Source organism: Numenius arquata, chromosome 9, assembly GCF_964106895.1.
Source record: "Numenius arquata chromosome 9, bNumArq3.hap1.1, whole genome shotgun sequence".
NCBI classification, from domain to species: domain Eukaryota; kingdom Metazoa; phylum Chordata; class Aves; order Charadriiformes; family Scolopacidae; genus Numenius; species Numenius arquata.
Genome location: NC_133584.1, coordinates 9371212 through 9394956, shown reverse-complemented (window position 1 = coordinate 9394956; position 23745 = coordinate 9371212). Strand labels below are relative to the sequence as shown.

Genomic DNA, 23745 nt, shown 5'->3' with positions numbered 1-23745 from the left:
GGCAGATTCTTCTAAAATAATTTTGTGTCTTTTTCTGTAGCATCCTTATAAACAAATACCTATGAAATAATTACATCTGTTGCAAAGAATGGCTGAGCTGTATCATTCCACAGGCTTACCTAGAGGATCTTTCAATTTAAAATACAGCATTTCAGAGTTACTTCCTTTACTAGGAATATCCTTTTTCCTGTCTACAGTTTCTTCTCAGGGTAGTAGAAAAAGAATTAGTTTGATTTTGCTTGCTGTTTCTCCTAAGTAACTTCTTTTACAAGATGATGGCCAGATTGTCTGTTCCTTCGAAGCAAGTAGAACAAAGGTGGCTTAACAACACGTTCTCATCCATGCCCGGTGGTTCTCCTAGGGTGGCTCCTGTAGCTGGTGGAAGCTGCTCCTCTGCAGCTGAGTATATCCAAAGCAGAGCACCACTGCCATCACCCCCCAGCCAAGAGAGGTTCTCTCTGTGCTCTCTGCATCTTACCAAAGACGACAGATGGTGCTTCTGGCCAGCTAAGGAAGAGCCCTCCGGGACTAACTGCAGAAACGCTGCACTGTCAGAACTCACCAGAAGCTGAGGATCTGGCTGGCCCTGCAGACTTATGGGGACAGCCTGTATGAGTGCTCACACTCTTCCCAAACAAACAAAAAATAGCCCCAAAAAGCAGCATAAATGCCCTAGATTAGGGTCAAGCTCAGGGTGGAGACAGCAGGTCTAATGAATTACAGCCATTGTATTCAAAGCTTCCTATACTTATTTAAATATTCAAGTAAATCTAATATTAGACAGGTCAAACACACTAACTTCATTGTTGTCATGGGAATAACTGGATTTCAAAACCAGGACTATTATTGCTGAAGACACTTAGAAAAAAGCTATTTTAAGAATTAAATTGTATTGTGTATCAATAAAATAAGACCAAGATTTTATCCTAACACATGTTTTCCATATAACCTAAGCTACTTGATCAATTTAGGAGGAGAATATCAAGACTGACAGATACAAAGTTTGACCTATTTGGCATCTATTTGAGTTTGCATTAGTCTTTACACACACTGCATGCTGTTCTTCCTCCTTGCAAATGGAGAGAAAAAATCCACCATGCCAGCAGCTCTGTTTCTATATGTAAAGGGACAGTAGCAAACCAGAAATTGATGAAGCACAATTGAAGGCTGGTTCTTAAATTATGAAAAGAAATTTCACAAATGTCCTTTTAAGAGCACTTCCAGAAATTATTGTAATTCATTTGCCTAGTTTGCAGAGTAGACAGCTTTCCAGGGTGTCATTTATCAAAGATTTAAGGAGCTGTTAAAATACTACAATCTTAAGCATGTGTAATTTTGCCCAGTAGCTCTTATTTCAGTCAAAGAAAACTACTTGCAGAGACTGCAGAACTAAGCCTTTTAATAGACTATTTCAAGTTACTACATGAAAAGTAATTTTGGAGGCATCTTACCGGATGCGTTTTCTTTTCCTTTGGCATCTTGGGTAGTTTCATCTTCTGGGCATGGCAGTCCTACAAGAAGATATTTGTCCACGGGCATAGAAGCAGGACGTGCTTGCAAACTCCGGCTTGTACGCCTTACAACTCCTTCTTTGTCTTTCAAGTCTACTGGTTCAGATGCACTGTCTTTAATTTCAGTAGCTTCCAGAAAACCCATTTTACTTTTCTTTCTACCTTTTGCTGGTGCACTGGCTGTGCGCCGGAGAATTCGATCACCAATAGATCGCTTCCGTACATAGTGCCCGCTGGTTTCGGCAGAATTGTGCTTAGGGTTCTTGTTAAACAACCCTCTGAGTCCTATCAGCTGCTTATTCTGAAAGGATAAGAATAACCACAGTTTTGAGTGAGTTCATATTATTATATAATGAGCACAGTGAAAAGGGCTGCTTTCAGAGAATTTATGAATGATGAAGACAAAGTTAAAAATGCAGCAAAGCAAAAATTCACACCAAGCAATTCGCATCTACTCTGACCAAGGAACTATCAGCATAGATCTCCATGAATTCATGCATGTCTCTATTTCTCCTCATTAGGATGGCAGCCTGCCACAATTACAAGAGAGCTTTGCTCAAAATCTCCTAATCAGAGATGACAAGACTGTAAGAAGTGTACTGCAGTGACAGGCTACACATTAACTTGGAGTTTTATGCATGGGCTTCATCAAAGCAATATTCAAATGTTTCAGAGTCTGAATGAGGAATGATGTAAGTTTGGTAGCTGCAGATCATGCGATTGGGAACCATTTGAAAAATCTGTGCCCAGCAAGTGCAAAGTGCATGCTAATGAAGTCTACCTTTGTGGCTCCTAGAAAGTGCAATATTGTGTAACTGGGATTGAGGATTAAAGGGCTCCACTGAAAGGCAAAAAAATGCAAATACATTTGGCTAACGTTTTCAAGACTGTGATACAAGCAAATAAGATAATAGTACATCAGCTGTAAATATAATCCCTCTACAGCAAATAATTTAAAACTATTTATTAGTCTAATGTCAGTCTCTCTCAGAAAATTGGCCAGATATCCTCACTTACAAGAATGCAAATGTGCATTCAGCCTTTGTTTCTACATTAGAAACAATAATACAACACATCATTAAGGCAAGCATTAGATGAATAGACTAAGTGATACAGAGATCAAATCTCAATGGGTCTTTCCCCCTCCCTTCTTTTGACTTCCCTATGAAACTACTCTTTACTATTTTTATTGAGTATATTTCTTCTTTGAAGAGCACGTGAGCCAAGAACATTAGCCAAATAGGCTCCTCGGTTACAAAACCCAAATTTCACAAGTGTACCCAGATGTGTACAGATCTAGGTATACATTGCAGATGTATTCCAAGCTGTTTACTACTGCTTTTCTTTTTACATTGATTTAGGAGTAACAAAATCTACCTTGAATGCTAAAAGCTTCTCTTTGTGCACTGAGCATACACAGGTCTGATACGGTCAGTGCCATTCCCTCCACCACCACCTTGCTGCTGTCCTCCGTGGCAGAAGAAACACTTGCGGAGGCAAGAGAAGATGAGAACATTGAAACACTGGTCCCCACGCTGAGACAAGGATGCCGAGAATGAGACAGACATCTAAGTGGTTTGCAGAGCCATCATCAGACCTTTTGGTGAACTAATGGAATCAGTGAGGATAAAGGTAGTGGAATTAAGTGAGGAATCTGGACTTACCACATCTCAGCCCCTAGGCCTTATCTATGTTATTTTCTGTCTCTGTTCCACTGAGCTTTCCTTGGATGCTTGTAGAACTGTGAGCTTACATATTTGACATGACGTTCTCTGCAGCCACTCTCAAAAAGGAGAAAGACTGAGGACTAACTGTGCTTTTCAACCTCTACCCTCCATAAAAGAGGAGGGGGAGGGGAGCTGTTGGGAGTTTTTGCGTGTTTTTCTTTTTTTTTTTTTCAAATCACTACAAAGAGCTATTTTATTTTAGCATGCTGTTGAATAAGGCCTTAATTTCTTTGTGCTAGCTATCTGCAATGGCCTTCTGAAAACTGCTCTTGAAGACAGCTGAAGCAGAAATGCATAGAAAAAGCACTGTACTTTAATTTTTAAAATGTTTTAAAATTAGTTATCTTGCAGAAAAGCAAGATGTATGCACTAAAACCTAAAAGATTTAAAGCTTAAATTAGCTCCTAAAAATAGCTTAGCAAATACTGTGTTCTGGTGCAGTTACAGTTCTCAACATTTACTTCTAAAATAAAATTAAACACACTGAATAAATGTACTTAGTGTATCTAGACATGATAATTTTTAGGTGCTAACATAAGTAAGAACATAAGTGCATGCACGCTAAGACTGGAGTAACAGTACGTTATTCTTCTCCTGCTGATCACCTGCAAGGAACCCCCCACGCACACTATGAGCTACATCCCTCTGCTTCCTGAGCGCTCCGACAGGAGTGTGTCTGGGCTGTTCTTGGGGTGTCCCAGCTGGAGAGAGCCAACTGTTTTACTGGACATGGGTGTGCTGTGAGCGGGTGCCCTGGCTCAGTGCTCCTCAGAGAAAACACTCAGAATAAGGAATTGTGGTTTGCTTCCTTGAGCACACTAATTCCTTAGCAGTGTATGTAGATACCTATAGCTGGTACAAATATAAATGAAGACATCAAGCTGAGGGCAACAGAGATTCAGACATTGTGCTTATTCAGATCATACAGCAATGAAAATTTGTTTAAACTTTATTACCGATTAGTGCCAGAGAGAGCTAGGTACTGCTAATCCAATGTACAAAATGCCATGAAATTAAACTGTAAGAATCATTTAAGAAGTCACACAAATCCTGTGAGGTTCTGTGGTATATTTAAATCCATTTTTATCAGAAGAATTAAAACAACAACAGAAAAGTCATAAAAGATGTAAAATGCCAGATATCCTACCTTTCCGTAGATCTCATTAATGGTTATATGAACAAATATGGATGCTTCGGTCAGTCCTTCTAAATACACATGACGATAGCCTAGTAAAACAAAAATATTGCACCATAAATAATCAACAATTTGCATCTTATGCACAAATGGCAATGACTGTCTATAAAAGTGAAATATATATGGTAAACCACCTTAAGCCTTTAGTAAAACTTCTTACCTTATGTTCTCACAGGTTTTCCAAGCCCCCCAGTACAAATTGCCTCCTAGTAACAAATAAGACACCAGCAGTAGTTTCTAAAGGCACAGACACCCAAACTACTTCAAGCAATGGTGAATATACCACCCTAAGATAACCAGGAGAATTGTCCAAGCACATACATGAAGTCTCAGACACATAAGCATATACTTTACGCTGATAACCTCAGTTTAAATTGTATGTTCAAAGCTGTTTGTGCTTCAGCTAGATTTCTAAGTCAAGGGAAAACAAGTGGGACTAACCAGGCACAAGACTGCTGAAGGGCAGAGTTCTTTGTCCAACAAAGTCTCTCCCAATAGGATCATGGTCCCAAACAAGAAATCGCACCAAAGCTATTTCAGGCATGTGGATGGTAAAAGTGAGCGTTTCCTCCCAGACGGGATTAAACCCTGTAACACAAACAGAAATTTTTGGAAACAAGTCCATAGCAAGCACTGGGCTCAATTTTCATGATACAAAGTAAGAGGCATACGAAACAAGCAGACTAAATGTGCAAATGAATAGTCATTGCTCATCTAGATCTAGGCGCCCTCAATCTCCTTTATACAAGTAATTAGAAGTGAGAGATCTGTCTCTTGGACTGCTTTTACAAACACAATGGTTCTGGCTAGGTAGATGGCAGGGATACCAAGGCAAGTTGTTGTTTTGCAGAACTATGGTACGCTAAAGATAGACCAAAATCACCAGGAACTTCCTTTTCTCCCCATGATTTTGCAACTGCCTTTGAGAACTGATGGGCACCTCTCCTGCTCCAACAGGCTATCTCACTCTGTTATTCATCTCCTCCCCGTAAAGAACGTGATTTGCTTTCATTGAATTTGAAGTTATACAAGTATTTTGTATACATTAAAACATATATATATATATATATATATGTATTTGGAACTTCTGCATAAAGGAGATTTAAGAACAACCCAGGAGAATGATATTGTGGTGAACAGTTCTTGTCCTTCATCTCTAGCTTGTCTGTCCCCACACACCAGAAGTTCTGTCTAGAAAGCAGAATTAATTTGTTAAAACACAATCATTTGATTTCATCAGGTAAGAAGCTTTGCAATTTCGAAGTAATAACAGATACCAAATCATTTATAATTACTTAATATTTTATTCTAAGATAAGTAAATCAGCTGGATTATCTTACCATTGTCGTCAACCACCCTGGTCTGATCTTTACAGCAGTCAACAGGTAACCCAATAATTTCCACCTCAACAAAGGGATCTATTATCTATTTTTTTAAAAACAAAGTATTTTAAAAGCAAGCCAGTGATACAAGTACCAGTCAATTTAAAAAAAAAAACATCATGCAGAGAGTTAATTTAAATTCACATGAGAATTCAAAACCCTTTGATTCACATGAATTTTCAAGCAGCACAATCATGAGAAATGGCTTCATGAAATATAGGTTGATGTACGGTTTGTAGTCTTAAGAGCTATGGCCAGCTATGGCTAATCGTCAAAAAAGTTAATTCACCCTCAAAATACACAACAAATCAGCTCCCGAATATCATGTGTAGGACATAGACTCTGTAGGAAAATGTAGTATTTAGTGACCAAAAGATTGACAATAGCTGAAATTTATCGGTGTATTTAAAGAAGGATGAAGTTTCTTTGAGTCACATGCTGCCATGTCACTCCATTTGTTGGTATCACAGCATCTTACCTCTCCTCTGTCTCCTAACATTGAGTCAGGAGGCTTAGGTAGCTGCTGTCCACTAATGATTTTCAGAATAAGCTGCTTTTTAGGACTGGCGGGGAGTGGATCAGCAGAGTAGGGGTTGAATGTGCCTAAAAGATGGCAAGGAATATGAGGTGTAAGGAAAAAATACACAGAATAAATATCACCCCCCAAGATGCATACATATAGGCAAAATTCAGTCATAAGCAAGTAACTTAGTACGGAGCAGCTGTTAGTGAATTTAAAAATTCTATTCTACTTTCTTAAAACCTTTACTGAGCTGAGCAGTCCTTGTTTACATGATTACAAGACAGAAAGGACCCCTTTAATAGTAGGGCTTTGCAAGATTAATAAGACTCCCTTGAAAAAAAAAAAACACAAACCAAAACAGATCTTTCTTCTGTAAAGTAGCAGCTTCGAAAAAACTCCGATAGTTTTAACCCAGATCAGCAATCTGATCATGTTTCTTGCACAGATATTAATGAGAAGCAGCATCTAGTAAGCTGCTTTCTGCAGCAGCAGTGCCTGCTTCAAGTACCCAAACTCCCTCTACCATTTCTCAAGTACCTTTCAATCAACGCCACTGCTTCTAATGGCCACATTATGAAAATAACTTAAAAGATATAGAGGCACAATCAGATCCCAAGTCCTCAAAATATGGAAGTGCTGTCATCGCACAACACTGAAAACCACTGGCTCCTGTTCTAGTAGCATTCTGAGGATTCAACCAATTCTTTTTAAAGAGAACAAAATTGCACTGACTTGCTTGATAGCTGGATGAAATCCTGGATATTTGGTCCTGGGCACCACTGCATACTGTGTTCTTCTTGCTTGCAGTTGGCTATCCTAGGATGCCCTTTTCTTTTTTTAAACACGTATTAAAATGAAGCCCTCAAAATATATCTAAAATAACAGCAAGAGATCCTATGCTGCTACTTACACAGTCTGAGAGTTAGACACCATTTTTTGAGGATAAAAAAAATATATATGAAATCTGAAGTAAAAGAAGCTTAGGAATTTATGGAAATATGAAAGATTGTACATATGTTCTTATTTTTCTTTCTTGTGTCTTGGCAACCTCACCATGAAGACATTTTCTGAAAAGCTTGACATTTACAGTAATAAACGTATAGTGAGACATTACCTTTGCACATCTGCTGAGGTTTGAGGACATAGCCACAGTTGCCATTTACCCTAAATTTTGCATTATTTAATTGCATCACGCGTCCGTCAGATTGGTAGTTTAGCGCCACTGTTGAAAGAGAAGACTCAGGTGTAAGATATTTACTTAGCACATATACAAGAAGTGGAAAGCAAGTTATTCATGCAACACCTACCTAACTGGCAACCAACATTCCAGTAAGGTAAAGGATTGAAATTGCTGGAGTCAATCCTATAGGCTGATGGATAGACCCTTGTAAGCTGTTTCTGGTTGTAAAGCATAAACTGTTCAGCCTTCTGCTGCACTGCTTGGTGGGCTCTTGTTTCACTGAATGACAGCACGTTCCCTGTTGATCCTGTGCGTATTGTTAAACCAACAAACAAGTTACAAAGCAATCCCAGGAGACGGGGCAAGCCTGAACTCAGACCTCAGTTGCACTGGTATTAATCAAGGGGAACATTAGATTTAGTGCAAAGTTACACTGATTATTGACAACACAGGTTGTCTTGTCACATGCAAATCTCCTTCCAGGGGAGGGTCTTCTACCCTCAAGTTTCCAGACTTACAAGGAAAGCCAAGCAAGAACTTATGCTAATTACTAGGGCATTTTTCTCCTGCAGAACCCCAGACATGATTGCTATGAAGAATCTACAGAGAAATCTACTAATGGCAGCATGATCAAAACTATCTTAGTGAAGAGCTTACAGCTGGGGGAAAGATGGGCTCAGGATGGCTGTGAGTTTGCTCTTGACTTTGTAGCACATTAATAGCTGCACTCAACCCAATTCTTTCTCACAGAGGTTTCTACAAACTCATCCTTTCTCTAGATAATCCAAACAATCTTTTTTAATTCATAAGTTTTCCCTCTGAGCATTTTATCCCCTTAGGCAGACCCCCTTTGATCATGTCTGCCTTCTGGAAAGGTCTGACCAGAAAAGTTTCCTAGGTGAGAGTGCCCAGCTTCGAGGGTGTAGTGAGACCAAATCAACTGTACCATCTCTCCCTGCCCATCTCCTCAGCTAGGGTGAGGAAAACACAAGATCTAGATGCAAGGCAGCTGCAGTACTGTTCTCTGATGGCCAGTACTGTCCTCTGTACTGGCCTCTGAGCAGGCCTTCCTGTCCAGAGGGCCACAAGCCATCAGGTGTGTTCAGCAGTACCACCTGACTGCAGCTGGACCTGGGCAAAGAGCTGAGCTGCCTCTCAGCTCAGACCAACGAGACTAAAGCTCTACAAGACTATGTTCTTGTAGGATTTCTTGGACCTTGTTTCTCCACAGTGCTCTCCCATTAAATTCTATTAAGTTAGGAATTAATTTTATAATAGTTACAGAATTTCATACACAGCTTGTTCATGTACATTTGGTGATGTTTCCCACAAATTCCTCTGCAACCTCCTTGATTTCCATTTTGCCTCTAACACGTTTAGTGAAACAACTGCACATTTTCTGAACAGGGATCACATCTATTTATCACAATTCAAACCTATCATGTTATTAAATGCTACTTGGGAAAGGGTATTTCTTAGAGAAGGAAAGGGTGGTGCTTCACTCTTTCTCCATATTTAAGTAAATGGGACAGGTAACTAACTACGCTGTTTTTAAATACAAGGGAAACCTTGAGAACACAGACATGTTTCCTATCCAAAGATAAAAGTGGAAAACGCATGTGTAAAGTCTTGTGCCAGCAGCCTTACCATCATCTACTATATCCTGGGCTGCCACAGAGTTCGTGTACACCACGAGGTCAGACAGAGCTCGGCACAGCTTCACTGTTTTTCTTCGACGACCCAGTCTGCTGAGTTATATTTAATATTCAAAACAAAATGGGAATATTTCAATATTTCAAGCCTATTTCAATCCCCCCTTCTGTTCTTTTCACCAATAAGGAAATAAACAACTGTGAACAGGGAACCGCATGTGGCAAACCTCCTTAGAGAGGGCTCCAAGTTGACTGTTCCCCTTGTCACACCACACAAACAAAATTTTTCATTTAACACATAATGGAATAACTGCACCATGGCTCTTCTCAGCAAAAACGAGGCAGACAGTTTTGAGCTGTCTGAAAACAGAATGTATCAGCGACAACAAATGCATTCTCAATGGCACTTTTTTGATTGCTTTTTCTTTACATTCTCAGATGTAATAAAGTTGGCTGGGCTCTGATGTACCCTTATTTATCTTACGCAGTTTTCTTTGAGCACTATTTACAGCATGCAAAATGTAGATTGGCATTTTTCCATTAGAAGAGTATTACTACCGCATTTCTTTTCAGTTTAAGGGTAATTGCTATTTGCAACCTGTGAAAACCTACACAATCAAAATATCAGGCTATAGCAGTCACAGCAAAATATACCCCAACAGTAGTGTCATAAATGACCTGCTCTTAAGAACAGACTTCCCTGAGGCAGTGACACATACATACTGATAGTAGTAACATGTCTCTAGCTTTAACTAAGCTGTAAAACTATGGTGATTCATAGCTCACCTGTGGAGCTGTCCTGTTTCCTTTCCCGAAGAGTTTTGCTGGCATTCTTCATCATCTGATGCACTATGATATTTGGATGCTGCCTTCACAGCTTTCTGTTGGGAAAGAATCAAGCAGAGCTGTGTCAGTTTATGGGGTAGTTCTATAAATTCACGTTACTGTAATTAATGTCAGGTGGGTGGGTGAGCTACAACAGGTTTACAGCACAGGAACAGTGTCCTACAAGGATGCAGAATGACCCTTGGGGGTTTGACAGCAGATAAACCCAGGTTGTACGTCAAGTGTTTCCATACATGCAGAGGAGGAAAGTCAACACAAAGCATCTGTGCCCTGATCTCACTCCATCTGACTGCAAGGATCCAACCCTGCAGCCATGGAGCAGGTTTATTTGATGGTGAGCAGACAAATCCAAGCCTGAAGAAAATTATTTCTGCAAACTGGCCAGCCCACTGCAGGTCACTGCATATTCTGCAGCTTCCCTTCCCTGCTCCCTCCTGACCCTAGAGGATAACTTTGCTCCACTGCCACTAGTACATTGGCACTGGTGCTGCTGAAATTCTAGTGGATCGTATCATATTTAACAAACAGGAGCACACAGCAGGATCTAAACGTAGAGTGCATTGCTTACACCTACCTACGCTTTCCCCCCAGTTTAGAAAATTTAACAAATTCATTTGTGAAGTTGAGAACAGCATCTGGGAAAAATTTTCAAACATCATCTCTCTGCTGCCTTTTGAGCCACACATACAAGCATTCAAGTTATTCTAAATTATTACAGTACACCCTAAAGAAAATAGCTATGATAAAAAAATTAAAAGCTCAAAGTGCTTTTTTTTGTTAAGCACCTATTATTTATTACAGTTTCCAATTCCAACATTACATCTTTTGTAACGCTAACTATAACTTCAAGTCAGAGTTTCTTTAATTCCCTTCTCATCAAGAGGCAATTAACAATATAACTGAGGCCTCCTTATCCTTTTGCTCATATGGCTAATTGAGCACAGCTTTCTTTTCTCCTGCTGTGCACCAATAATGCACATAATTTAGTTTGCTGTGTTTAGTGATGAAATAAAGTTGACTATATTGGAAATCATTTGTGTGGTTCAGTTTTGGAATCCAAAGGTCTGGACTGGGGATGTTTCCTGCAGTTAACTTGCAGGAATTACAAGCCTTACTGTCTTTGTCCCTCCATGGATGGTTTTTAAAGAGTTTATACTTGGATATATTTGGCACAAGAGCTGGGTGAAAACATCACAAGTCAATAACCCTGGGTGAATAATTCTGTACCTTCAAAAATATCAACGGTAACCACCCTTCCTATGTACCCCTTTAGCTGGAAAGGCATAACGGGGAAGTTACTGGATGTCCCTATTGCCTTAGTCTACAATACTGGCAGAGGTACCACCAGTGGCACAGCGACTTGGCTGCAGACTTGCCATATGCCTCTCTCACGACGAGCCTATCTGCTGATTTAACGACTTGGTATCTGCTAATTGACTCTGTAAGGAAGGAAGCTTTCAGTTGAATCAGCTCATGCAGAGGCTACATGTTCAATAAACCAAAGCCTCGAGGTACCAAGAGAGTGTGGGAATAGGGGAGGTGGATGACAGGAACACATTTGTCAGGCTATGGGAATGGGGCACACTGTCCCTTTTGGTGGCTGCGACCTGTCCAGCTGTAAAATGAAACCTCACACTCATTTGAATTTTATTAGCTCTTGCTTGGTTCAATAGAGTTGCCACAGTGAAGATCCAGTGAAGCAGACAATTTGACCAAGCAGCTACACAAACATATGAATACTACATGCAAAACCATGAAGAGATCAGAAATAAACCACATTTTTACAAAGCAGAAGCCTAGAGCCAGTATTCAGCGACAGCAGTCCCTTAAAGCAACGGGAAAGACAGTAACAGCGTGTCTGCATGGCACTGCTCAGGGTATGAAAGAGTATAAAACTGGGCCTTGAACCAAACATACATTGTCAGCCATATGGACAGAGGTCTGGAAAACAAGAATACGCCAAGACATTTATCTACATTGCTCTTCTGCTGCTGCAAGTTTGATCAGAAAAATAAGCACTTCCACATCACTAGTAAAGATGATCGTTTTGGTCAGGCAAGATATTTTGAGTTTGTGTGATCATTTTTAAAGGGTTCTCTACCCTGCTAGCTGCTATATTCTTCTGACCAGCAATAAATACACCAAATGTAATCGCATACAGTCTTTCCTTACTACTCCCATACACACCACGCTTGTCTCGAGCAATAAAACATACCTGGTGTCTCTAGAATGCTATCAGACCAAAGACAGCAAACTGAGTCTCTCATTTTACTTACTTTGTGTTTACCGAAGTTGCCCATTAATGATCGACTATGAGACTTTTTCCCACCTTCTTTTGCATCCAGGTTCTGTGCAGAGAGAATGCAATAAAAAGTGTAACTAGAGACCTTCAGAAGTATCTTTAAGAAGTCTGCTGCAGTCTCTAAAAGATACAGTTTCAACCCAATAATATAAGTTTTTGTATGTCACCCTGATTCACTATTAGAAAAGTACAGAGATGAGAAAAAAAATCTAAAACCAAGTTAAAGTCTAAACACAACATACTGATCTATGAACACAAATTGAAATCCAGAACCTCACTACAGGACTTTTCTAATTTCTTTATACGCTTGATAGCTTAGCAATCCTCTAACAGTAAGGAAAAGTACTAAAATTAACACTCAAGACAACAACCAACCATGTAAAAAAAAAAAAAACCCACACACAACAGTCTAGCAAAACCAGGCAAGCAACAACAAAACACAAGAACATTTGAAAATGTTCTTGTTTCACAACAAAGGAAAAGGGGGGAAAAAATATTTCCTAACAGATAAAAGTGGACTTTTCATAGACAGCCTGAAGTCCAAGTTGCACATTTATAGCCATGCCCCTAGACATCTGTTTGATAATTTCTGGCAGTATTTGGTTTTTTCTGTCAGAAAAGCACATCCCTTCATCTTCTAAAGAGCAAAACAAAAAGGTGCTGAAAAATAGTCCCCCAGCAAGCCCTACGAACTCCAGTTATTCCCTGTTCAGTGCTGAGTTGGATTTCACTTCTGGCTATCATATCAGTAATGGCATTAGATGGTTTCTTCAGATCCAAGAAGAAAGTCAATAACCTCTGTATCTACATTCAAAGATTTGTTCCTAGCTCAAACTCAAAGTCTCTGTAATACACAGAAGGAAACCTTAGCAGATAAAGTACTTGTCTCAAGTAAGAGTGAAAGTTGACAGTTTCAACAGCAAATCCAAACTGGTATGAGGCCTGTCAGTATCATACAAATTGCCTTCCCCCCCCTCAAAAACCCAATTGATAATTACTTAAGATCAGTACATAAACTTGTACTATGAATGCTTGGGTTTTTTAAAAAAATAATAGCAAGTCTTTGGGAAAATGAAAGTCACATTAGTGACTAAGTAAAGGAAAATGAGATTTGATCAGCAAAAATGTAGAAATATTTCCCAACAGATCCCCTTCTGGTACATCAATTACACAGTAACTACTAGAGAAGAGCTTTACAGCACCACCAAACAAAGCTGGCTTATGAGTTACAGAATTACCAAACCATCACAATACTTAACCATTTAGTTTTCTCCCAGCTGTGTCAACAGTTGATATAAATTAATCTTCCAGTTGTTTTAACGTATTATTACTAACTGTTCAGCTCTGTATTACTTTAAGACCCTGGAAAACAACACTCATGCAATCAGCCTTCATACAGGACTGTTGCAGCAAGGGAAGAGACCTCTAAGTATACCTTAATAATTTAAAATAGGTCAATTAGAAAAAAAAATAATCACTATATTATTACCTGACAGATATTTGAATAATGCAGTTGCAGTACTGAAGCATTTTTAGTATTCTGGTCATGTCAAAGCCATGTAACGGGTAATCTCAGGCATCATATCCAACACAAACACCTTAGGAAAATTTGCATTCTTGAAACAAAACTTCCTGCCCCCCTCAAATGCTAGCTAGGGGCCAATCGTTTTTCCAGAGAACATAGCAAGTGTAATAACTCTAACTCAAGATAATATTGAAATGGCTCATATCTGATTGTATTTACTAACAGGGGGAGTCTGCTCTCTGAAATCCCACTTCTCTGACCTCCTGAAGGCCAAAGGGAACAGGCAAGCTGACTCCCTTCTCATACTACAAAGCCACAGTCTAAAAATAATCCTTATCTGTCGGGTCAGATGGCTTCGTCCTGTGCATTCTTGCAGCCTCTTCCCACCACAACACAGCTTCGACCAGAGGTCTCGGGCATCAGCACAAGCCGAGTATGTTTTCTGTAGCCAAGCCTGGCTTCAGGGAAAAGTCTCATAGCTCCGGCCTCAGAGATTGACAAGAACTATGTAAACCCTACAGAGTGGGAAGACGTGCAGAAAGAGCTACACGTACTTGACCTTTAAGACTACACCGGTTACAGAGTAGGCACATCCCCCATAGAACAACTCGCTCTATATTTAATATAACTGGGGTTTGCATCCTGTTGAGGTGAAAGTACGGTAACTGGGGATTCAAGGTACTAATTGCCTATTGATGTACTCAAAATTCCAATACATTTAGCTGTTTTACATAAATAGTTTGATGTAAAAAGGAAAAAAAACCACCGTGCCATTCTTGATATAAAACAGTCTGGGCATGAAAAACTAGAAACCTTGTTTAGGGCAATAAAAGCACAATCCTGTGTTTTAGTGCTGTATAAAACAGCCATCGACATTGCAGGCAGAAACACTTGCAATATTGGTACTTACTGAATAAGTCGCTTACAAGTCTTACAAGGAATAAACTGGATCAGAACATATTGAAACAACATACTCTTCACAGTTCACCATTCAAATCTCTCGTTAGGTATCTTCCTGAAATAGTTCCAAGTTTTTATTTTGGCTAAAACAAACTCTCAGAAGTTGGTCATAATTTATCAGCTTTCTCATCTGAAAAATGTGCAATACACATTGCATTGTCTATATTCAACAGAGCATGCAAAGGGGAAACCCTACATACCTGTTTCAGGTTAACATTTAAGCCCTCATGAGTTGCCTTTAGCAGGGCTCTCACAGTGAAGCTGTCAGGGTCTTCTTTGTCCCTGATTTGGGATTCTTTTATCAGAGATTCCAGTTTTGTTCTTATAAAAGATTCCACCTGGTGCTCAGTTGCACCATTACTCTGAAAGACATTAAGAAATCCAGTTGAAGTAGATTATTATGTCCATCACTTCTGGGACAGCCTAAGGGAGCATTACACACGCTTCAGGCCACACAGGGCTCCCACCATTTCCTCTCTCTGTGCAAGAAAATGTTTCTTGCATAATCCTGGCAAAAGCAGGCAGGTGGACTTTACTGCCACTTCCACATTCGTTTTTCCTCTTTAGTCCTCCTGACACATAATTTACCCTACCTCACCAAAGCACAGTCCACCACGCAGATCACCCCAGAATCTGGCCCTAGTGTTATTTCTTTGATTGAAAACTGTCACAAGTCTGACCACCTCTTTCAGATGATGGAATGAATCCTCAAGCTAATGCACACACTTCCTCCAAAATATCAGACAACCTAAGCATCATTAGATTCCTGCTCCAAACAGTAAGAAAGAAGAAGCAGTTACAGTTAACAATAGTCATATGGACTACACAGACACAAACCAGTCTCATACATAATGTGCTTAAAATAAAAACAGATCCTACAGAATAGCGTGCACCTGGCATCCCTCTGTCCATGGGGTGTGAGGCCTCTCCTGAGACACAAGAGGAAAGCAACTGTTCTGTCCTAACAGGACTGAAAATAAATGTTTCCCATATCAAATTCTTTTCATTTGTATGTCTTCCTTAATTTTCATATAGAAATTGTGTAGCAATTCCATCATGCTATTGCTTTGAGTACTATACATCTGTATCTGAAAAAAGCCTAGCATGCTTGTAGTGTTTTCAGTCTAGTATACCAAAGTACTTAAATCTGGCATTTATATGATTTGAATGAAAAAGTGTGCATTTCTGAACAATGTCACTCCATACTTAACTGTGGAATTATACAACTTCTGTATCTTAAGGACCTGACTTAGAAATCAAAATTGAAAACTCTAATCTGCTAACAACTTTAAGTAGGATTATGGAATAAGCACGTAAGAAATCTAGAGATGTAGGAGTTCTGGGAACTGTGCATATGCACATACATAGCAGGGCTTTAATTTGCAGTCATCTTCAATTTCATCGGCGCTATCCTCATCTGAAACTTCTCCTTCCTCAGCATCTTCTCCAAGACTGCGTGGCAACTTTTTACCCTAAAATGAGGAAAAAATATTCACAATAAATGCACACACGGTCAGTGTTATTTAGTGCAAAGACCAAAATAGCCCATTCCTCAACTATTCTGTACGTAGAATATCACCAGAGTTTAGAATTCATTTTCAGAGGGTCTCATGCAAACTGGTTCAAGGACCCAGATTATCACGTGATAATTTAAGTATTTCTGGAAGAGTTTGTTACTGAAAGATCTTTTCAAGCTCCTTCAAAAAAAGCATACCATCTCCTATCTCTGGAGCAAGCCAGCAAGTGTCCAAAAGATTTTTTTGAATTGACTCTCAGATACTTCAGGATTAGCCCTAGCAAGCCGACTATTTTGTACTTAAAATAAAACTCTAAAAATCAGAAGCTGAGATTTTGTTATAGGCTCTGCATCAGAATGGAAAATGCAGACACAAAAGAACTCACTGCAAGCAGCCATCAGTATGAAGGGAGCAAAGCCTATTTTAATATTGCACGCTCATGCAAGTGTAGTCAGCAATCCAAAATTAGTTGCTAATCCAGTACTGTGAATGTCATATACCTATATTAGAAACAAAATACTTTAATTCCATGTCTAGTTCCAACATCTGATTAGTGTGGTGAGCATCAAACAGAGGTTATTGGCTACTTCTGGAAAAAAAAAAAAAAAAAACAAAAAACAAAAAACAGAAAAACAAAAAACAGGGGGCTCCAACAGATAAATTATCCTTTTTAGAGCATTCATCTTTAATTCTCTTGTACGATCTCTTATAGTGAAGCCCAATCACAGAACCTTATAAATGTTGGCAATGGGTCCAATATCGCACTAAAGGAGGATCATCACCAGCTCTAGATGACCTTTGCTTAGCCAAGTCTTGCAAGTTTTCAAGACTGGAGAGTCCCCCAGCTTTCTGGACAGCCTCTTTCCATGCTACACTTCCCACGGCTGAAAGTTTTTCCTGCTATCCAATCTGCACCTCCCAAGCTGTAACTTGTGCCTCTTGCTTTACCATCTACTACTTAATAAATCACCTATTAAACTTCTGTGTTATTACTTCTGTGTCTTCCTCACTGATTGCAGAAATGTTCGCAGTCTACCTGTTTCATCAATGACAGAGATAGGTAAGAATTACATTCAGATTACTGCAGAAACAGAGGATTGATTTACAGACTGCATTTTGAAATTAATAATGCTGCTCTACTAATGAGTGGGTCAAGTTCACTTCACACTTGCACTTTTATACTGCCTTAAACCCATGAGTATTATTAGAATTACTCTTTATAGACACTAGCAAGATAAAAATTATGCCAATTACTTGAAATTGTTTAGCTAATGAATCAATATTTCCTTTCAAACAAAAATATATAAAACAGAGCAAAAATAATAGCAAAAAGATGAGAAACTAGTTTACTTCTGAACAAGATGCTGATTCCTAAATATGATTTTGTCTTTTGCAACTGGGCTGCTTAAATTGAGCAGGAGATGGGAGATAGGGCTTTGTGGAAAGATACTGTGATGCTGAAAATAGTATTCCTCATTCTAAAGACATCAGCTCAGCTCCACACCATTCTGTAACTACTCACAGGGTTTCAGCACTGTTCGCTGAAGAATCAAACTAAAGTTACAAACTCAAATGTGCCAAGAAGACCAGCTCAAAAGTTCATGTAAGAACAGCACAGTAGCAAACCTCTTTCGCCTTTCTGCATTGACATAGTATTTCAAGCCAGGTTTGCTGGGTTTTGTCGCATGATTGACATTACATACTACTTCGACTCCCTAAAATACCACCACTACATGCTCGCATAGTTCATTAACTAGCAGGTACACAAACTGATTCAGTGAAATTCAAAAAGCACAGTTGAGCACTCAAAGGCTTTCTAATTCAGAGTCAGCTCTGTACTGTGCATTAAAATCTGTTCAAACTAACATCAAACCAAAATTTTGAATCCTTGTAGCCAGCTTGATACAGAGGATAGAGGGGGGGGGAAACAGTATCTCAAGAGCTCACAGCAAAGTAATTTCCCCCATGTGTCAAAGTAAATTAGACAATCTAATAAGCCACAGCTCTATTAATCATTCTCTCAAAGATCTGCCTTGCATTTCTTTATTATAGCCATCTTGGTCTTTGAAATCCTTTTCAGAGCAAATCCATTTATACTGAGAGGCTCAAGCAATTAATCTTGCATACAACAGTAACTTCAGTGCTCCAGGGCCTCCTCCCTCGCTGCTCCTTATAGCCACCTTCTGAAGTGCTCTTCTTTCATAAACACAGCTGATGAACCATGAAAATAGTTTCATTTCATGAACTACTACGCATAGCAAGGCGAGGGGGAAATGCAAGAAAATGCAAGAATTTTTCAGACACTTTTATGTTGTTCCAAAATACTTTGTCCAAGGAGGGACTGTAGGATAACTTTTAGATACTCTAGGCATATGGACTATACAGAACAATATCCACTAGTAACAAAACAAATTTCAAAAAAAGATAAAATATCAGGTTCAGGTAACTGTGTTGCAATTCCTTCTATTCATAATGATGCATTTTATATCATTTTTCTGGGCTCCTGACTTGGTGCTAGGGCTTAAAAATAAACACCTCTGACTAAGACTTGCAGATAAGAAGCAGAAAGAATTCTCTTTCCACTGTTGATATCACCTCCCTGTTGAAACACTTACAGAAGTACCCTGGGACACTCACCAAGTCCAAGGTAAATCCATGCTTTTCAATGTCTCTGAAAAGCTCAGAATTCTAACTCGCTATGCTATTCCACATGGTACTGCTGAACTGGTTCTCCAAAGCCAAAGAAAATCTATGATAAATATCACATGCTGACTTTTGCTGCATTTTGAACATGCCGCTAGTAGCAAGTTACCTTCACTAAGATTTTCCCTTTCAAATTTTGAGGGCTGGGAAGCTGTCTGGAATCTCCAGTGATTACAGATGACAAGTCCAGTTTGTCACCAAATATCTCTTTCAAGTACTGAGCGATCTTCTTTTGCTGTTGAATACTGCAGTGGTTTTCAATAGACAGTATCACTGGAAACCTAGAAACAAAATTCCAAGATATTGTCATAACTCTGTTTTAAGAGAGAAGACCTGCACAGCTTACCACAAACTGGTTTAAGCAATTTGCTTTTGCATTGTCAGTAGTCTGGAAGCAAACTCACTTTGGGAGGAAGGACTTTGCACATTAACTCCCAAATCCCTGCTCTGTCAGAATCCCTCAGATAGTCCCTGCAGGCGTTTCTGCCCTCTCCCTCCCACCCTACCCACTAGTGCACAGGGTGACAAAGTTTGAAACCAATGACAAAGTTTGAAACCAAGCACAAGGCACAGAGAAACTTGCAATAAAGCTCAGAACAACACAATTCCTTTCTATCCTATATAACCAAGCAGAAGGTATGTTATTCCTTTGCAAGCCACATACAAAGTCTTCATAAGCTGCAAGTGATCAGCAAGCTGCTCCTGGAGAAAAGCATTTTGAAATCAACAGATTCAAAGGAACTGGTAACTCTTCTCTGTTCATCTTCCAAAGACTGGTAGCTGCATTAACTATTTGCCTTTGCCTTAATAAGTGCAGCTACAGCGAGTGAGACCAAATCTCTGAAGACACCCAGACTCTGGAGAAGGAGAAACATTTGGCAATACTTTCTAGAATACTCTCCCAGACTCCAGGAATTTGCAGTTTAAGTTTCCTGAGCTAAAGACATTGCTTCTTTATATAACAGTCTAATTCTTCTATGTTGCCCCATTGTTTTCTAATTTCTTGGCAGCCTCAGAATCCTATGGCAAGGAACCCCACATGCCAACTACACGCCAAATGAAGAGCCACCTCCTTCAGTTCTGAAATCATCACCTCCTATTTCTAATTGATAACACCAAACTTTCAGGCTCGGGATGTTTTGTGGGGTTTCTTGTTTTGATTTTCACATGCCCATTGTTGGGTCACTCTTGGGGTTTTTTTTTCCTATTTTTTTCATAAATTAAGCATTTCCCCTTTATTATCTCTAAACCACTCAAAATTCTATACAATCATGATTTGAGACTCTTGTGTATATATATATGGTTAAACTCCATGTTTTTCATAACAAACTGTTATAATACCATGGCAAATGAAATAGAATCTTAACATTACCACACATCTCCGTATTTCCTCATACTACATATGAGCTCTTCAATAGCTTTTCAATTTTCCTACTGAAATAAAGTATTTTACTTAGGTAGAGAATAGTACGGTATTGATTTTCAAGGACAATTTCCCTGTGGATCTGAATGGAAAGTTCTGATGAAAGGGCCAAAATAATCTGTAGATATTCAATAGTCTCAGACCGTTCAAAATATTACTGAGTTCACAATGCATGAAAGGTCTTTCTAACTTCGGATGAACTTTTAACTTGATTGATGGAAAGAGCTCATGCAGTTCAACAATAAATATGACACAGATAATAAACAGGGACAGAATCAACTTTAAAATTTTTCAATCTGTTTAAAAGCATATACATACTTCCCGATGTTGAGTGTTGATTTTGACATGGGATTAACTACACAAAACAAATGGGTGTAGCTTCAAAACTGACTGCACACTTACTCATTTTTGATGAAGGCGTATTTATTGATAGTTTCTGCCACATCACGGAAGAGTATTTTAGAAGTAAGAGTATAGCCATGGTGCACAACTGGCTCTCCATCTGGACCATCCCAGCAATCCACTATTAAGACAACAAAGCTATGCATTAAGAGATGCCCATGATCTTATACATTCCTGCTGATCTTGCTCGCCAGCAGAACTCATGTACACTACTCAATCATGCAGCTGTCAACATGTTTCATTCAATCTATTATGACCTACCAATTGAGTTAAGACTAACAAGACAGTCTTTTCTTATATCAATTGAGAAATCCACAACCTAAACCTAGTTTTCTCCTCTAATATTAAACTGAGGGTTTTTTTTCCTCATATATAAAATTACAAAGGTATAATAGGTCAAATAACATTTACAGCTATCTCTTGGGAAAGCAACTTCTGCTTCTGAAGACAAACTATTTAGAAACAGTTTTCTTCCACTCCCAATTAAACTTGCATTTGTATGACTGACTATAGTAAGAGTAGCACCAAATCCATCACATGTAGAATGGACTAGGATGGTAATACTTTTCCTAATGAATTACTGTACCCTGGATTTACACTAAACTTGTCACTACTGTTGCCTCCACAGGAAGTGAAAAACTTCACAAAGAGAAAGTTACAGAGCTATTACCTAGGCTGTACAGTATCTACAGGAGTTTGGAGATCAAGCAAAATAACACACTACTGTGTGTTCTAGTGAACTTTCCTACAGAAGGGAAAGTGCAGTGGTAGACCACCCTATTTTCTCAGGTTCACTTTCTCTAATTAATTTTTAAATTCAGATTAACTTTTTTTTTCCAGAGATGAGTTTTGTAATAGTAATCATAAAAAAATAATATTGAGTTTAAATTTGTCAAAAGACTTTATTCCACCCAGAATCTTGAAAAGAAAAATACTAATGATTTGCTATTATTTAAATCATGCAGAACCTAAACAAGAATCCAACATGATCTTCAGACTATCAGACAAACAGCACTTTGTTTTCTTCCACCAGTATCCAGCCAACGAAACGGCATCGTACCTCTCTATCGTGGCAGACCAAAACCAAGTTTTCCAACTCTAAAACAGTGACAGAAATAGATACACAGCTGTGCTGACAGAAGGTACTATTCGCTCACCTGTCCTCCTCCTACAGGCACTTTTCATCTTCCTTTTGCATCCGCAGAAGGAACTGCATATCCAAACACCCACTTTCCCATTCAGTTTACGAAAGAAAAAGGTCTTTGCTGGCTCAGCTCCCTCTGAACAATGTGGAGTAGGAAGCACTCCTGTGAAGAAGTTACCTCCAGCATGGGGGGGAACCACAGAGCAGAACAACAGGGGATGCTCTGCTGGAACTGCAGGGCCCCAAAACAGATGCCTGTCCATTTTTTTACTGGAGCTTGTGCAACAAAAAGAGTGCTTCACATAAAACAAGGGACAATGGAAAACTTGCACCGACTGAGAAAAGCATAACAACACAGCAGCAGGCAGGAGAAAACAGTGGTGTCCATGAACTTTGAGGTCATTCCCAACAGGAAAATTGCTGTTCAGATTGCTAGAAAACAGGAGTTTACCACTGAAGTTAATCAGACAGTGAGGCATTAATGCTTTGAGTTTCCCCTCTGACTTTGCACTTAAAAGAAATATCCCTAATACTTCCACAATCAGCAAGTTACACTAAAACTATACCTTCAATACATCGACAACCATCTTGCAGCACTCGTGCATACATCTCCACTCTGGACTGGGAGAGCAGTTGGTCTCCTGTCAGGTATGTGTTGTGAGATGAAGCAATAAAGTAGTTACAAAGGGGTTGATCCATATCCTGATGCACTTCACAATGCAGTGGATTAAATATATCACAAGCAGGACTGCGCATGAAGTTGGTGAAACCTTTGCAGAAAGAGAAACAGTTTTGCCATGGATGCAGTACACATCACCAAGCAAATTATTTGCACTCTAACATTTGTTTTTTTCTGGTTATGCTCATCGGTGCTAACTCATGTCTCCAAAACCACTGAATCACATAGCAGGATTAATCATCCTGTACCCCATGTTCTCAGCATATTAACTGCTGCCTGCGGCTTGCCTGATTCTCTGCAAACTGAAGAGGCTGCAGAGACTCCGTGCACTGCTGGCACACACAGAGGTATTTCTTTTTGAAGCCTATGGAAGTTCTGACACCTTTGAGACGAGTATACTCCCAAAATCCAACCCTTGTCCCCAGACGATTTTCAAACAGCTTTGAACTAGAAAAGCAAATAAATATAAACTAGAAAGACACATTTATGACTGAAAAAAAAAAAAACCCCACAAAACAACAAAAACCAAAACAATAAGCATTTGCAAAGCATGGCATTGAGCTAAGCCTCTTCAGAAAAAAATTAACAACCAATAGTAAAAAAAGAAAGTAGGACTTTAAGCAAAGTAAATAAAAGTAACTAATAGTAGCTATACGAGAAGACTGAAAAACCCCACAGGTCAATGTGGCCACTGCCCAAAGTAGTTTCAGATCCAATGTTTCAGACCCTCAAAAGGGGCAGAGGGCAACAATGCACTTGTAAAAATTCTTTGAAACCCTGGAGAAGCTCCCTACACCAAACCCAGTGTGCAGACTACCTACAACAAGTGTAACAAACTGCCTTCTACAGTTCAGACAAAACAACTCCATTAAACAGAACAAAAGGAGGTGTTACTGGTTTTGTTAGAATTAGTGGAAGAAAATATCCTCCCTCACAAGTATTCAGTGAGATAAAAGTGATCTCCTCATCTAGATGCTACTGCAAATAGACAGCATGCAGCTAAACCATGAGTCATTACTGTTAGAAAAAAATGTCTTTTTGTCGTCCTCCTTAAACTGGTATCCCCCACCCCTT

At 39.2% G+C, this 23745-nt stretch overlaps 1 protein-coding gene across 3 annotated transcripts in view; it reads right to left on the bottom strand.

Annotated features, from left to right (window-relative positions):
- PLCH1 (phospholipase C eta 1) overlaps positions 1-23745 on the bottom strand; it is a 68434-nt gene that overhangs the window by 3671 nt on the left and 41018 nt on the right. The window contains exons 7-22 of one of the 3 annotated variants that reach the window (XM_074153059.1): positions 22559-22762; positions 20849-20969; positions 19133-19304; positions 16168-16275; positions 15004-15165; positions 12293-12364; positions 9957-10051; positions 9166-9266; positions 7646-7825; positions 7453-7560; positions 6294-6418; positions 5774-5858; positions 4875-5021; positions 4386-4465; positions 2293-2352; positions 1452-1812 (exon numbers count right to left, since the gene is read on the bottom strand). In XM_074153059.1, the coding sequence (XP_074009160.1) occupies positions 1452-1812; positions 2293-2352; positions 4386-4465; positions 4875-5021; positions 5774-5858; positions 6294-6418; positions 7453-7560; positions 7646-7825; positions 9166-9266; positions 9957-10051; positions 12293-12364; positions 15004-15165; positions 16168-16275; positions 19133-19304; positions 20849-20969; positions 22559-22762 (2181 nt within the window). The remainder of the gene's footprint in view (positions 1-1451; positions 1813-2292; positions 2353-4385; positions 4466-4874; positions 5022-5773; positions 5859-6293; positions 6419-7452; positions 7561-7645; positions 7826-9165; positions 9267-9956; positions 10052-12292; positions 12365-15003; positions 15166-16167; positions 16276-19132; positions 19305-20848; positions 20970-22558; positions 22763-23745) is intronic. The other 2 variants (XM_074153060.1, XM_074153061.1) reach the window with 2 other exon arrangements.